The 16237-nt window shown below is 47.3% G+C and overlaps 1 protein-coding gene across 3 annotated transcripts in view; it reads left to right on the top strand.

Moving 5' to 3' along the window:
- The window catches only part of FBXO21 (F-box protein 21), a 49252-nt gene that overhangs the window by 18474 nt on the left and 14541 nt on the right, over positions 1 to 16237 (top strand). For 2 of the 3 annotated variants that reach the window (XM_078435749.2, XM_078435751.2), the window contains exons 8-10: positions 6001 to 6180; positions 7287 to 7419; positions 14876 to 15087. In XM_078435749.2, the coding sequence (XP_078291875.1) occupies positions 6001 to 6180; positions 7287 to 7419; positions 14876 to 15087 (525 nt within the window). The remainder of the gene's footprint in view (positions 1 to 6000; positions 6181 to 7286; positions 7420 to 14875; positions 15088 to 16237) is intronic. The other variant, XM_078435750.2, reaches the window with a different exon arrangement.

Raw genomic sequence — 16237 nt, 5'->3', positions numbered from 1 at the left:
TAACTCTCTGAAAAATGCTGTTGGTGTTTTGAGAGGGATTGCATTAAATGTGTAAATCGCTTTGGGTAGTTTACACGTTTTAACAATATTTATTCTTATCCATGAGTATGGAGTGTTTTTCCATTTTTTTGTGTCTTCAGTTTCTTACATCAGTGTTTTATATTTTTCAGCATACAAATCTTTGACCTCTTTGGTTAGGTTTATTCCTAGGTATCTTACAGTTTTTGGTGCAATTATAAATAGGATTGATTCCTTAATTTCTTTTTGCTGCTTCATTATTGTATAGAAATGCAACAGATTTCTATATGTGGATTTTGTAACTTGCGACTGACGTTACTGAATTCGTGTATCAGTTCTGGCAATTTTTTGGTGGAGTCTTTTAGGGTTTCTACACAGAGTATCATGTCTTCTGCAGATAGTGAAAGTTTGACTTCCTCATTACCGATTTGGGTCCTTTTTATTTCTTTCAGTTGTCTGGTTGCTGAGGCTAGGACTTCCAGTACTGTGTTAAATAGCAGTGGTGAAAGTAAACATCTGTCTTTTTCCTGACTGTAGAGGGAAAGCTGTCAGTTTTTCCCCATTGAGGAGGATATTAGCTGTGTGTTTTTCATATATGGCCTTTATGATGTTGAGGTATTTTCCTTGAAACCTACTTTGTTGGAGGCTTTTATCATGAACGGGTGTTGTACTGTGTCAGAAACTTTTTCTGCATCCATGGAAATGTTCGTATGGTTCTTATCCTTTCTTTTATTAATGTGGTTTATCATGTTGATTGATTTGTGAATGTTGAACCACCCTGGCACCCAGGAAGAAATCCCACTTGATGGTGGTGAATAATTCTTTTAATGAACTGTTGGATTTAATTTGCTAGTATCTTGTTGAGAATTTTTGAATCCATGTTCATCAGGGATATTGGCCTGTAGTTTTCTTTTCTTTTTTTTTTTTTAATTTTTTTTTTTTTTAACGTTTATTTATTTTTGAGACATAGAGAGACAGAGCATGAACAGGGGAGGGTCAGAGAGAGGGAGACACAGAATCTGAAACAGGCTCCAGGCTCTGAGCTGTCAGCACGGAGCCCGACGCGGGGCTCGAACTCACGGACCACGAGATCATGACCTGAGCTGAAGTCGGCCGCTTAACCGACTGAGCCACCCAGGCGCCCCTGTAGTTTTCTTTTTGAGTGGTGTCTGTATCTGGTTTTGGTATCAGGGTAATGCTGTCTTCATAGATTGAATTTGGGAGTTTTCCTTCTTTCTCTATTTTTTGGAATAGTTTGAGAAGAATAGGTATTAGCTCTTCTTTAAATGTTTGGTAAAATTCCCCTGTGAAGCCATCTGGCCCTGGACTTTTGTTTGTTGGGAGATTTTTTACTACTGATCCAATGTCTTTGCTGGTCATGGGTCTGTTCAAATTTTCTGTTTCTTCCTGTTTTAGTTTTGGTAGTTAATATGCTTCTCGGAATGTATCCATTACTTCCAGGATGTCCAATTTGTTGGCTTGTAGTTTTTCATAGTACTCTTTTAATTGTTTGTATTTCTGTTTCTCCTCTCTTACTTGTGATTTTATTTATGTGGGTCCTTACTCTTTTTTGATAAGTCTGACTAGAGGTTTATCAATTTTATTAATTTTTTTCAAAGAACTGGCTCCTGGTTTCCTGGATCTGTCCTGTTGTTTTTGTAGTTTCTGTATCATTTATTTCTGCTCTAATCTTTATTATTTCCCTTCTTCTGCTGGCTTTAGTTTTATTTTTCTTTTTCTAGCTCCTTTAGGTACAAGTTTAGGTTGTTGATTTGAGATTTTTCTTACTTGATGTAGTTGTGTATTGCTATATACTTCCCTCTTAGGACCACTTTTGCTGCATCCAGAGGTTTTAGACCATTGTGTTTTCATTTTCATTGGTTTCTGTGTATTTTTTTATTTCTTCTTTGATTTCCTGGTTGACCCATTCACGTTCGGTAGCATGTTGTTTAACCTCCTTGTATTTGTTTTATTTCTAAATTATTTCTTGTGGTTGACTTCAAGTTTCATAGCATTGTGGTCAGAAAAGATGCATGGTATATCTCAGTCATTTTGTATTTGTTGAGGCTCGATTTGTGACCTAATATGTGATCTGTTCTGGAGAATGTCACATGTGCACTTGAAAAGAACGCGTATTCTGCCGTTTTAGGATGGAATGTTCTGAATATATCTGTTAAGTCCATCTAGATCAAAGAGTTCTTAAAGTCTTATTTTGCAGTCTTCCATAAAATCTCCCCTCCCTCCCTCCTCACCAGAGAGAGAGAGAGAGAGAGAGAGAGAGAGAGAGAGAGAGAGAGAGAGAGGGTGGGGGAGGGGGAGACAGCAGGGTAGCCGAGTTCTTCACTCATGTGCACAGCAAATGCTCAGTTTCTTATCATCAGTGATGCCCCTTTTAGGTAAGGTTGGTGACTGATGTGCATTTTGTAGACCAGGTCAACAAGTTCTGTTTTGTTCTCCTTTAAGCTTGGTGTCCTATTGGACATAAAGCTTTTTTTCAGCTGTAGTCTAGCTTTTGTGAAAGAAATAGTTCATCACATAGTCAGAACTATCTTCTCATTAAATGTGCCATTTAGAGGAAAAAGAAACAAAGTTATTTAATTATATCCTGTGCTTTGAATGACCTTGTAATATCCTCTGGCGAGTGATGAGCAGTATAGTAGAAAGTACCTGAGCTTTAGTGTCGGGCTGGGTTCAGACCTCGGCTTCCTCTGAGCCTCAGTTTCTTCCTCTGTGAAAACGGAGCACATGTTTTTCAAGCAGTTGGAAGATTGAGATGGCCCAGTGCTTTATATACCTAGTAGAGTTTGTGACTCATACCTGGAAGAAAGGCGTAACTCGTCTCTGTATTTCTACCCCCTAGTTTAAAAAATAAAACCTGAATAGTTGGAGCCTCCTGGGTATTCCTCATCCCCTCCTTCTTCCTCTCCTCTGCAGAGATAACCACCAGTTACCTGCAAGTTTCTGTTATTTCCATGCAAATTTTTATAGTTCATTACATATGTATATTTCCTTAAATGGTATGCATGGGCGTCCTTTCTTTTCCAGATACCCTTTTCTACACGTATTGCGTGGCTTTGGGTAGCAGGTACCCACTTTCCGTGATTGTAAATGGGGAATATGCTCTCTCAGTCCGTTCTCTCTGCCTAGGTAACCCAACCGATTTCCCCAAATATCTCAAAAATAATCTTAAATGCCCATGTAGTAATCCACCAAGGATCTCTGCATGATCTAAAGCATTTAAAACTGCAGTTGCCATATTATTTGCCACAGAAACGTATTGCTGGGCACAGTTGTGCATGGTAACAGTATCATTTTTTCTTCTCAGGCTACGGTGAATGTGCACTAACAGTGCAGATGAGCAATAAAATAATTTGTCCGTACGCCAGGCACCTGGCAGAATCAAACACCGAGCCCCTGGCTGGGTCCTCAGGGCAAAGGAGTCAGGAGGCCGGTGAGAATAGTGTGGGTGCACAGCCCATGAAGCAACGGCCGGGCTGCAAGCCCTCTCCTCACCTGGACCCACGTTCATGCCCTTGGTCTCTGATCCGTCCCTGCACCAAGACCCTGTTGTCTTACTTACTGTAACTTTATTGTTTACTAGTACCTGGTAGGTCAGACCGGCCCCCCCCCCCCCCCCCATTGAGTTCTTCAGAATTTCCTTGGCTCTTCTTAGCCTTTTGCTCTTCTATAGATTTAGAATCAATTTACCGGCCTCCTTCAGAAGTCCATAAGGATGTTAATCGGTACCAGAGTTTACTTTGGATTGGATTCATAGATTAATACGAGCAGTGTTGTCAGTGTTTTGCTCCTGAGTCTGTCTGTGAACGGGATGCCTCCCTACACGTGTAAGTTGTCTTTAATATCCTTAAAAAGATTTTATTGTTTTCTTCATGAAGTTCTTTAACTTCTTGCCAGACTTACTCGTTAAGTACCTTAAATATTTACTGCTAATGTAAATGGTAATTTTTAAAATTATGTTTTCTAAGTATTGATGATGTATAGGGATACGACTGATATTTAGATATAAATCTGATAATCATCCCCTTTGCTGAATAAATTATTGGAGCTAATTGTCAACTCTTGTGGGTTTCCAGTGTAGATGGTCATATTGCCTGCGAATCGTGACCGTTTTGGTTCTTTTCTTTCTAGCGTTTGTACATTTGTTTCTTATACTTATTCTGATGGCTGGGTGTTCTCACACAGAGTTGAGTAGAACCAGTGATAGTGGGTACCCTTGTCTTGGGTATGACTTTAGGTGGAATGCTTTCAAAATTTCATCATCAGGCATGACGTTTGGAGTATTTCCTTTCATTGAGATTATCAAAGCTGCCTTCTAAATTCCTAGTTTGCTTAAGTTCTTTTTAATTAATTATTATTAGTATTATTCTTTTTTTAGAAAGAGGGTGAGAGTGAGCGAGGGGCAGAAAGAGAGGGAGAGAGAATCCCACTCAGCTCCCCCACACTGTCCGTGCAGAGCCTGAAGTAGGGCTTGAGCTCACCCAATGCAGGGCTCAAACTCATCAACCAAGAGATAGAATCTGAGCCAAAGTTGGATTCTTAGCCAGCTGAGCCACCCAGCTGCCCCTGCTTGTTTTATTAAATAAGTAGGCATTCGATTTTTTTTTCCAAAATCTCTTTTCTGTGTCTACTGATAAAATCATACATTTTTCTTCATACGTGCTGAAATAGATTTTTTAACATTCAATTATCCTTTCATTCTTGGGGTACATCTGTGTTAATCATATGGATTTTTAAAAATACATTGCTGTATTTGATTTGCTCCTATTTTATTTAGGATTTTTGTCTGTAATCAATTTGTGTGTATGTGTAGTTCTTCTAGACTCATAAAAAGAGTTGAAGAGCATCTCTTATTTTTGGAACATTGTGTCTGTCTTGCTACAGGAAGTATATTAATATGACTCTAGGAAGAAATCTGGGCTTTTTAAAGCAGCCCAAGTGAGGGGCGCCTGGGTGGCTCAGTCAGTTGGGTGTCTGACTTCGGCTCAGGTCATGATCTCATGGTTCATGGGTTTGAGCCCCGCCTCGGGCTCTGTGCTGACAGCTCAGAGCCTGGAGCCTGCTTCGGATTCCATCTCCGGCTCTCTCTGCCCCTCCCCCACTTGTGCTCTGTGTCTAAAGTAAATAAAAATTTTAGAAATTAAATAAATAAATAAATAAATAAATAAAGCAGCCCAAGTGAAAATCTCCTGCGTGGTTTGCAGTGGGCATAAGATCAAAGTGGAATAGCTGCTCAAGAAAAAAAAAAAAAAACGCAACTGTCCCTGAAACAAAGACCCTCAGGAGTCCTCAGAGAATGTTCTTGGTAATGGTGATGAGGACTGGCTTCATGTGACCTCCTCCCGCCGCTCCACTCAGCTCAGGCCACCACCCTTTTTGAGAGCACGGTTCACGGGAGGGGTGGCAGGGTCAAGTGTGGGGGCTCAGCTCTCTGGTCTGGAGCCAGGTTCCCAGGCTGAGCCCTGAGTGCCCACCGGAGTGTGTCTGCAGGGTCGGGGGCGGGACACTTGGCAGGGCTGGGTTCTGTAACTTTCCTCACAGCCCCAGGGGCCTAGGGCCCACAGACGTTAACTGTGCTAATCTGCAGAATCATAAAGTGCCTCGGGCCTTCCCACCCAACTTCTGATAGAGCGTTTTGTAGACTAAGGTCAATAAATTCTCTTCTGTTCTCTTTTAAACTTGGTTTGATCTGGCTTAATCTCCTCGCAAAACTATATTTGATGGCACGCATCGGTGCCGTTTCCTAAACATCTGTGTCCTGAAGTCTTAACACAGCAGGGAATGTCTAAAGGGTCAGATTTTGAACTTTAGACAAGGCCTGACTATTTTTAAGTGAAAATGCTGCTGTGTTAATAATATTCAGTCTCTAATTTGAGCTACTTGTGGGGAGGGGGAGGGGATGTTAGACATTGCCTGTTCAGCTCTGACTTGAGATTGGGCTAACTGCCTGTGCTGTCTGGATAGGGCGACCCTGGACATCTTTGACTACATCTACATAGACGCTTTTGGGAAAGGGAAGCAGCTGACAGTGAAAGAGTGTGAATACCTGATCGGCCAGCACGTGACGGCAGCGCTGTACGGGGTGGTCAACGTGAAGAAGGTGTTACAGCGGATGGTGGGAAACCTTTTAAGCCTGGGAAAGCGGTAAGGTTTTCGTGGTTTTCCAGCACTTCTGCAGAGTGCGTGTCTTTGGAGGCTCGGATTGCCTCACAGAGGATTTTATTTGATGGGCCTCCCGTCATGCGGCAAAGCTGTGGATGCCGGGAGGCACAGCTGGGCTGTCTGCGGCTGTCTACCCACCACAGAGAGAAACGCATCCTTGTGACATAATGCTGTCCTGGCTTAAGATGTACTGAGTGACTTTGACACTCTTGCAATGGACTTGGGCGCAAGTTTTCTGTAATATTTTCAATATTTTCTTTAGTAACCAGAATATTTGAGACTGGTAAAGGTTACTTTTCAGGGCAGTATGTTCTTCGGTCCAAGTGCCTTGTCATCCTTTGGTTTATACATTTCTATCACTTAGATAAGAAAGCAAACAAAAGTATGAAACCATTCTGCCTCTGAGTCCAAGGGAATATGTCTTACAGGGAAAATAGAAGATTGTATGTTGTAGTCGTAGTTCCCTGCCTAACGGTGGAATTCTTTGTTCTTTTAAAATAGGCTGTATTTTTTAGAGCAATTTTAGGTTCACAACAAAATGGAGTGGAAAGTACAGAGAGTTCTCCTAGTACCCCCTCCCCCGCACCTCCCCAACATCCCCCATCGGAGTGGGACACTGGTTACAGCTGACGAACCCCCACAGACACGTCATCCTCAGACTCTACAGTTAATGCCCGGCTTCCCTCTTGGTGGCGTACGTTCTGTGGGTTTGGATGGACGCACCATGACGAACCAACCGTCGTGGTATTGTGCGGAACAGTTTTACTGCCCTAAAAGTCCTCTGTGCTCCACCTAGGCAGAATCTAGTTGTGATTAAGTGCAGCGTTATTGAGGTGACTATACAGTGAAAGTGCTTACAGTTTTCATGCCCATCACCAAAGTGGGGTACAAAAGTTAACGTTTCTTCTGGGGCTTTTTTAATATTGTTACTAAGATCATTGTAACTATTTGCTGAACAGAGGAGGTTTCGGAATCCGAAAAGGTGTGTGGCCTTTGTGTCCATTACTCATAAAACCTGGGTCTTGCAAAAGAGGGTCTCAGCTGAGAAGCAAGCAGAAAGTGAGGCCGTGATTGATTTCCCCCACCAGGGAAGGCATCGACCAGTCTTACCAACTCCTGCGAGACTCCCTGGATCTGTACCTGGCGATGTACCCGGACCAGGTGCAGCTTCTCCTCCTGCAAGCCAGGCTCTATTTCCACCTGGGCATCTGGCCAGAGAAGGTAATTATTTTACTTTGATGCCTTGCACTTGCGTTAGAGAGGAACTCTAGCTTGAAAGGCGGCTCTTGGAAGTTTATCCTCATATCAGCCTGGAGGATAAACGTGAATTTATTCACTCTCCCCATCTTGGCCTGTCAATTAAATGGTTTTTGTCTCCTTTAAATCTAAAAAACTTGGCTACACTGCCAGGGGTTGCCTGTTCTCTTTGTGGTCCATGCCTTAAACACCTGGAAGCACAAGGCCTCAGCTCTGCAACCCACCTGTTGGTGCCCACACGGGTTCCCCCCGGGTCACCCTGACTCAGCAAGGGGAAGCAGAACTTCAAGTGTTCACCCTCCAGCAGTGCTGGTGGTGCTCACACTGACCATGTGAGCACCCCTGTTTAACAAAGGAAAAGTAGATCTTGGCTGTGTTCCGGTCCAGCTGCTGGGTTTCACGGACTGGTTCCGTCTTTGAAAACTGTGGATTCTGATACAGTCCCACTTGGGCTCCTCCTTTTTCTAATGTCCCCTGTGGCCAGCAGCAAGCCCTTTCAGAGGACCGCGGCGTCTGCGATCAGAAACGCTCCTCAGCAAGCTGTGGGTGCAGCAGGTGTCTGAGTGCGAGGGTGTGTTATAGCGTGGGAGCGGCTGCGCCTTTCCGTCACGCGCTGGCTTTTCCAGGGGAATATGTTAATCATTATGTCTGTTTAGAGCAGCCTGGCGAGAGAATTTTGTTGCGAGTGCTCACAGGGACGTCAGCATAAAATCATCCGTTCGTGTTGTTAGAGAGGGGTAAACAGTATGACCCCACATTGCTTAGGTTTAAACTATCTCATTTATTCCCCACTTCAAAGATGTGGAATCGTTCTGAGAAAGGACCCATCGGTAGGAACATCCCTGAGCTCCTATCTTAAGAGGTCATCTGTAGTCCAAGTAGGAGATGTCCTCCCGGAACATCCTGTGGTCTGCCAGAACTAGACCCTCTACCCAAGTTACCGCCTACTTCCCAGAACCCTCTTATCCACAGCTCAGTCGTTTATTTTTTTCCCCCACTTTATTTTTGATGCTGGGCTATACATAACTAACTCTTGTCACTTCTTTCTTCAATTAAGGAATGTCACGATAATTTGTAGAATGCTGAAACCCTCTCAAAGCATGACTTTTTAGATGTAAATTCTGTATTAAATTACACATCAGCCTTAGAAGGGCTAAGGTTAACATCTGCCCTGGGGGAAAGTCTGCAGGAGCTCTGGCATCCTTACCTTTCTTTGATGATGGACTCCGTTCAGTACTCATGCTGTGCACTGGGGAAATACCTCAGTACCCTCCGTGGATGACCGAGAGTGCCATCCTGCCAAGCAGATGGCACTAAAACAAGATGCCAGTTGCTTACGTGCAGAACGTTTTTCCTCATGACGACCATTCGTTTGCTTCTGGGGTTGAGCACCTTAGACGGCCCCTCATGCGGGGATCAGGAATGCAAAGCCGCTCCCCTCCATGAGCGTGCACTTGAGCTAGGCGGGCGCCACCGGAGAGAGTGGGAACACGGGGGCTTCTGATGAGGAAATTTCCGGGGGACACTGAAGCCATGAGGAAAGGCTCCTCTCCAGAGAAAGTGTTTGAGGTGGACCTTGAAGGGTGGGAAACCATTTCGGAGGGCAGAAAAGGCAGCTGTTCCCGTGGGCAGGGGCAGCCTGTGCCTGGCACGGAGGTGGACGGGCCCGGCACTGTGGGCCCACCCGACAAGGGTTTGTATGCCCGTACTCCTATATGCGCATGGAAACGTGAGCAGCTGTGTACATATTTTTCAGATCAGTTTCTGGAAGGCTTGGAATTAGTGTGGCCTTATTAGTTCCCAAACTGGGAAGACTGGAAAGTCAGCTTGTTTTCAGTTGAAGTAAATCAGGAAGAGTGAAGAAACAAAAGCCCTCCGGGTCACTGTCGTCATAGTCCAGGGTCCTTGTGGCTGTGACAGGAAGAGACAGTGGAGGGTGGTCACATTTTGAAACGTCACTGGCACCAGACGCCTCCTTCCAACCCTGTGGGGTGGATGCTGGGTTTTTGTCATTCTGTAAATAGTGAAACTGAGGCAGCGGGAAGTCAGGTAACCCGCTGAGGCCACCCGCGCTGGCGTCAATGGCGTTAGGAATTGCGCACAGGCAGTTTGGTGCCCGAGCCCACCCGCACGCCTCACCCCTGTGGGCCAGCGGGCTACGGGGGGGACGGTGAAGCCGGCCCCCCGGGCCCGTTCTGCTTCCTGCTGCCAGACCTCCCTCCTCAGTTTGACCCATAGCCCTCCCTCCCTTCCCTCACCCTCCTCTACGTCTCACTGGAAAAGATACCCTTCTGGTTTTCCAAGGCAACTCTCTGTGCTCCAGATCCCACTCTGTTTTCCTTTATTTCTCCTATGTCTACAACTCCCTGTTTCTGCTGTCTCCCGTTGGCGTTCTGCTGACTCCGATCGATCTTTCTCATCTTTGGGGAAGAAATGAAACGCGCTCCCATGACATCCCTGCGGCCGCCTCCTTATCTCCTCCCCTGCAGGACTCCAGCCCCAGATGGCCGCATGCCTGGCCTCCCACCTGCGCCCCAGAACATGGGGATCATTTCCCCCCTCCACACGCCGCTCTTGCCAAGGAAGCCAATGACCCCTTTTGACAGAAACCGTTCTTTTTGTTGACGAATCCACAGATACTTGTCTTTCCTTATCTTTCTGGATCACTGAGGGCCATTCACTGCTCAAAACACTCTGTTCCTTTGAGTCTGGTCCATGGTTCTCAGCCTCTTGCTAGTTCCGTGTCCTATGTTTCTTCCCCGCAGGGTAGTTTCTAGACTTCGGTGAACACCTTTCCCCGAGGTGATGTCACCTGGCCTTGCTTCAGTTACCGTCCACAGGCTGACCGCCCCCGACGGACGCTCTGCCTGGACCCCAGGCTCCAGACCCGCATGCCCGGGTGTCTGCTGCACGTGTGCACGCGGCCCCATCTCCTAGACTGCCGCCCAGGCCTCCTGCCTGCTCTCCCCCCTCCACTCTTACCCCTCGGAACCTGTTCCATACACTGGGGCCGGAGCAATCTCTGAAGATGTTGGCCCTGCCCCTTCAGTGCTCGGAGCCCTCTGAGTGGCTGCCTCGGTGTCGTGAAGATCAGGCTCATTCTCTTCATCATGGCTTACTAGATTCTCCGCGGTCTGGCCCTGCCAGCCTCAGCTGCCTCGGTGCTCACGGTCGCCCCTTTTGGACGCTGTGCTGCCCGGCCGCGCCCTCCACTCGACCGTGTTCTCTCGCCTCAGTGCTTGGTGCACGCCCCGGCGCTGCCCCAAACGCCTCTCCTTAGGCCTCGGTTCCATTGGCTGCGCCTCCGAAACCCCTTCCCAGCCCATCCGCGGCAGTCCAGGTCCCCTGCTCTGCCAGCCGTGTGCTTGCCCTGCCGCAGAACGTCTTCTGAGGACACTGTGGCTGCGTGTGTACTGTGCCTTCGCCAGGGACCGGGCTCCCTGAGGGCGAGGACCGCATCTGTGTGGTTCTTCAGGGTAGCGGCCCCCCTGGCTCTCCGCCCAAGGCCCGAGACGCAGGAGGTGCTCAAAAAAATGGTTTGGACGAGTGATTAAGATCTTTGTTAGATAATGAGGGAGAGGATATCCAGATTTTCCAACAAGGGAGACTGTTTGGGCGCGTTAAAAGTGGGTATTTGGATGGGGCGCCTGGGTGGCTCAGTCGGTTAAACATCCAACTCTTGATCTCTGCTCAGGTCTTGATCTCAGGGTCATGAGTTTGAGCCCCATGTTGGGCTCTGTACTGGGTATTGGGGCACCTGGGTGGCTTATTTGGTTGGGCATCCAACTCTTGATTTCGGCTCAGGTCATGATCTCACAGTGGTTCGTGAGTTCGAGCCCTGCACTGAGCTCTGTGCTGACAGTGCTGAACCTGCCTGGGATTCTCTCTCTGCCCCTCGCCCCCTACCCCTCAAAAAAACGGGTGTTTGGAGAACAGACTTGTTTCAGGGGCAGGAGAAAGTGTTCAGTTTGGGGTTTGTTGGATTGGATACGACCGGGGCCATTGAGTGCAGCTGTCTGAGGACATCTGGCAGGGGCTCCCCGTATCAGCGTCTGGTGGCTGAAGCCCCGAAAGCAGAAGAGCCCACAGCCAAGGAGGTCTGCAGCATGGAGCCAGGCACTTCACAGAGAGCCACAGGGGAAACCTGTAGCTGGGACAGAACAGGGTCAGCATATTCTGCTGCCTGGATTTGTGGATATGTTTTATCAAAGGCACATTTCGAAAGAGGCCCATCTGCTTGCTTTTTTATCGCTGGCTACTCTCCAGCCACAGGGGGCAGAGGAGAGTAGTTGGGTCCGACACCATGTGGGCCACAAGGCCGCAGTCACTCTCTGGCTCTTTACGGTAAAGGTTGCCAATCATGAGTGACGGACCCCTGTGTTCCAAGATCCCTACCCCCAAAACTGTGGGCTCTTGGGATTGTCAGCCTAGACATGTGTTTGGAGACATCATAACGCCCCCCACCCCCCACCCCTGCCGCTATCATCAGTACTGTCCTTCAGGAGCACACCAGGCCCCTGTCGTGGTATCTTTTCTGTTTCTGCCCTCTCCCTTCACCCCGTCATCTGCACATCTGGGGACAGGGAGTGGTAATTACCCCTGAACCTTGTCTCTTCCTGATGCTACAAGGGAGTTTAAGCCTTCCCCTGTGCTTACAAGACTCCCAAGATAGGTCTGTTGCATTTATCTGCAGGGGAGGGGCTGCTAGTTAAGGAGGGAAGCTGTATCTGTAGAATGTAGCAGAAGTGTGGTCAGAAGTAACTACAGTTGGGGCGCCTGGGTGGCTCATTCGGTTAAGCGTCCGACTTCGGCTCAGGTCATGATCTCACGGTTCGTGGGTTTGAGCCCCGTGTTGGGCTCTGTGCTGACAGCTCAGAGCCTAGAGCCTGTTTCAGATTCCATGTCTCCCTCTCTCTTGTGACCCTCCCCTGTTCATGCTCTGTTTCTCTCTCTCTAAATAAATAAATAAATAAGTAAACATTTAAAAAGTAACTATAGTCAACCCTTGCACAGACGGAGCGGGGTTGGGGGTGGGGAGGTGTAGGGGTGCTGACCCCTGACACAGTCAAAACTCCATGTATAACTTTTGACTCAAAACTTAACTGATGGCCTGCTGTTGATTAGAAGCCTCTCGGATAACAACTAGCTAGTTAACATATTGTGCATGTTTTATGTGAAACATACTATATTCTCGTAATAAAGTAAGCTAGAGGAAAGCAAATGTTACTGAGAAAATTACAAGAAAGAGAAAATACATTTACGGTCCCGTACTGGAAAAAATCCTCACGTAGGTGGACCCGTGCAGTTCACACCCGTGTTGTTCAAGGGTCGGCTGTAGTTGGAGCTGCACATGGGAACACGAGGAGAGCCACACGCAAGCGCCGGAAATAGAACTCACCGTTCAGATCCGATGCTTTTAGCTTCAGAGGATGAATACGATTAGTGTCCCCCAAAGTAAAGCACAGTACAAATTAAAGCAAAGGTGGGGTGGTGGATGGAAATTGGCTCTCAGTTGATACTGGTTGAAGCTGAGTTTGAGGTGCTTAGGGTTATACCATTCTGTCCATTTGTGTGTGTGTGTGTGTGTGTGTGTGTGTGTGTGTGTGTGTGTGTTTTAAGCAATCTTACTGATTTTTTTTTTTAAATTTACTTATTTTGAGAGAGAAAGGGCACTCGCACAGGAGGGGCAGAGAGTGAGGGAGAGAGAGAATCGCAAGCAACACTCGGCACTCACTATCAGCCCAGAGCCCAGCATGGAGTTTGAACTCGTGAACCGTGAGATCATGGCCTGAGCAGAAATCAAGAGTCAGATGCTTAACCGACTGAGCCATCCAGGCACCCCAGTTTTTATGGGTTTGAAAGTTTTCCTAACAATGAATTAAAATGCTCCTGCTCTTGCTCTGGTAAGAAGGGGTTGCGACCTTAGGTTTGGAGTCAGGCCCCCCCCCCCCCAGGTCCGCATTCTCCCTCCACACTTTCATACTCTGGGACCTCCAGCAAGTTCCTTAACTTGATGATGCCTGATTCGTCTTTGGAAATCAGCATTGACTATACTTCACGTTGGGAGGATGAAATGAAATAAATGTGATGGGCTTGGTACGAATCAGTGATCAGTGGAGAAGAAGCATTCACAAAATACTGAGATCCTGCAAATACCAATCTGGAGGTTAGGAGTGGGTTTCATAGTAACATCTTACACTGCAAAAAACTAGGTTTTGGTGTTTTTTTTTATGTTTGTGTATTTGAGGGGGAGAGTGCACGTGTTTGCATGGGAGGAGCAGGGGAGTGGGGAGAGAGAATCCCAAGCAGTCTCCACACTCAGCGCGGAGCCAGACTCAGGGCTCGATCTCATGAACTGTGAGATCCTGACCTGAGCCGAAGTCAAGAGTCGGGTGCTTAACCGCCTGAGCCACCCAGGCGCCCTGCAAAAAGCTAATTTTCACAGCACTTTTGGTGGGTCGAAATACATCAGGAAATAGGACAGTTACTAGTCATCATCTGATAACGTGAATAAACTAACTTTAAGGTAAAAACAGTTTGCTGGATCTGGGACTAGAATATAGGTCACTCTGTCTGCTTACCTACTCTGTCTTAGGGCTCAGTGAATAGGAAAAGATCCTGTTTCCAAAAGAAGAACATGTCAGAGACCCTCTGCTAAATGGCGTCATAGAATAGGTGCTAAGTGATTTTGTGTATGTGCGCTCGTGTGTGTGTAAAACTTTATTTGACTTTGCAGGTTTCCTTAGCAGCACTGTGTATGGTAGGAAAACATAACCTTGGAGTCAGCTCTGCCGCGAGCAGCTTAATCATTTAAATTCCACATAGATGTGGTTTCTCCGTGTCCACTTGAGCATGTGCGGAATTGCACTGCGAGTTAAAACAGCCGAGATGATCAGTCCGCGTTCAGAACCTTGAGACCCACGGCTTCATCAGCTAAGCTCACGGGCATCACTCCGTGGCTTCTGTGTAGCCCCTTCCCCCTGGGTAGTCAAGGCAGCTCTGTCACACGTCCCCTTGATCTGGATTGAAGCAGCTGAGCAGTTACTTTTCTTCCCAGTTGGTCAGCGATGTATTAAAACCCTCTCCTCTCTGTGTATAAAGAATGGAATCCCCACACTGACCAGCAAGAGTGTTACCACCTTCTGTTGGGGTTCCCCAATCCAGACACGTCCGTGGGTGGCAGGCTCTTGCCTCCTCACCCCTCGCTTGTTCTGGCCCACCGTGTTTCTAAATAATTCCCACGTTCCCGCTGGTCGAATCTGCTGTGGGACCAGTGCCCGGCGTTAGAGGGGAGACCACCAGCTCCCAGACGTGGGGGCCATCAGCACGGCCCCCAGCTTGCCGCCTTGTGCCAGGTTAGGTAGCTCTAAATCCTGTGCCGCAAAAAAGAAAAGGCCTAAATGAAAATATTATCTCCTAGTCTTTCTGTCTTGTCTTGAAGGTGCTTGACATCCTCCAGCACATTCAAACCCTAGACCCCGGGCAGCACGGGGCGGTGGGCTATCTGGTGCAGCACACGTTAGAGCACATCGAGCGCAAGAAGGAGGAGGTGGGTGTGGAGGTGAAGCTGCGCTCCCACGAGAAGCACAGAGACGTCTGCTACTCCATTGGGCTCATTATGAAGCATAAGAGGTGAGTGCCCGTGGCGGCCATCCCCACGCGGCTGCAGAGGACACGCGTGCCTGCCAGCACGCGTCTCGGGAGCCGCCGCGACGGACTGGCCACCGCGGGAGCCGCCCGAGGCCGAGCTGGTCTGAACCGCATCTACCCTTTGCGTTTTGTAAGAAGAGTCTCGCTGTCCTGGCTCAGGGCCTTCTAATGGGAGAGCTGTAAGCTGGGGGGGTTTCCGCTCATTTCCTCGTTGTCCTGACGCTTCGTTTATCTCCATCCCCGTGAATCCGAGTTGCAGGTAGGGCTTGCCCGTCTGTAGGGCAAGCTCATGGTCGATTGACTAGGCAAAACTCAACCGCGTCCACGGCGACAGTGCCGGTTACGATTTACGTGCCACCGGCAGGCTGGGAGCGGAGGGTCCTGTTCTCCCCTACGTGTTATTGCCAGACCTTTAAAAATGCACTTACAGAGTAAATGGCGACTGGTATTTCATTGTGGTTTTCGTTTGCATTTCCCCGGTTGACTACGCAGATGGGCTAGTGAACCTGGAAAAGAAGCTCATTCAGGTTTCCTTTTATTAAGCACATCTTCAAGTCTTCCTGTTTTTCATTTGAGTTATTCGTCTTTCTTAGGAGTTTTTAGTCCTTTATCCTGTTACTTGTGTCTGTGTGCGTATACGTTGCCAATATCTTTTCCCAGTTCGGGGCTAGGATTTTTTATCCTTTTAGTGCGTTCTTTTTTTTCTTCAACTTTAATATGGAAATTTCAAGCATATATGAGTAGAGACGAGGATAGTGAACCAGACGATGCTCCCATAACCAGCTTCAACAGTTGTCGTGAGGGTCTGCCTTCACTCTTCATCCCCCTAACCCCGCCCCTCCCTGGAAGCTGGTACCAGATGTCATTCCATCTGTGGCTCACCTGTAGCTGTTTCAGTGTGTGTACCTAAAAGGTAAGGCCTTGCTGTCTCCTTTAAAAGTACATTTACCATCCTCTTGTATCTAAGAAAAAAACAACTCCTTCACCTCCTCACTTAGGTCTAGTCAGGGTTCCTGTTTCCCCAGTTGTCCTGTAGTTTTTTAATAGTCTGCTTGAATCCGGGTCCTTTTAATACTATTAAATTGAGTAGTCTTTTCCCTTATGGGCTGTATTTTTCATACCTGGTTTAAGA

The sequence above is a fragment of the Panthera onca genome, chromosome D3 (assembly GCF_046562875.1).
Source record: "Panthera onca isolate mPanOnc1 chromosome D3, mPanOnc1 haplotype 2, whole genome shotgun sequence".
Lineage (NCBI taxonomy): Eukaryota > Metazoa > Chordata > Mammalia > Carnivora > Felidae > Panthera > Panthera onca.
This window is presented reverse-complemented; position numbering and strand designations above follow the sequence as displayed.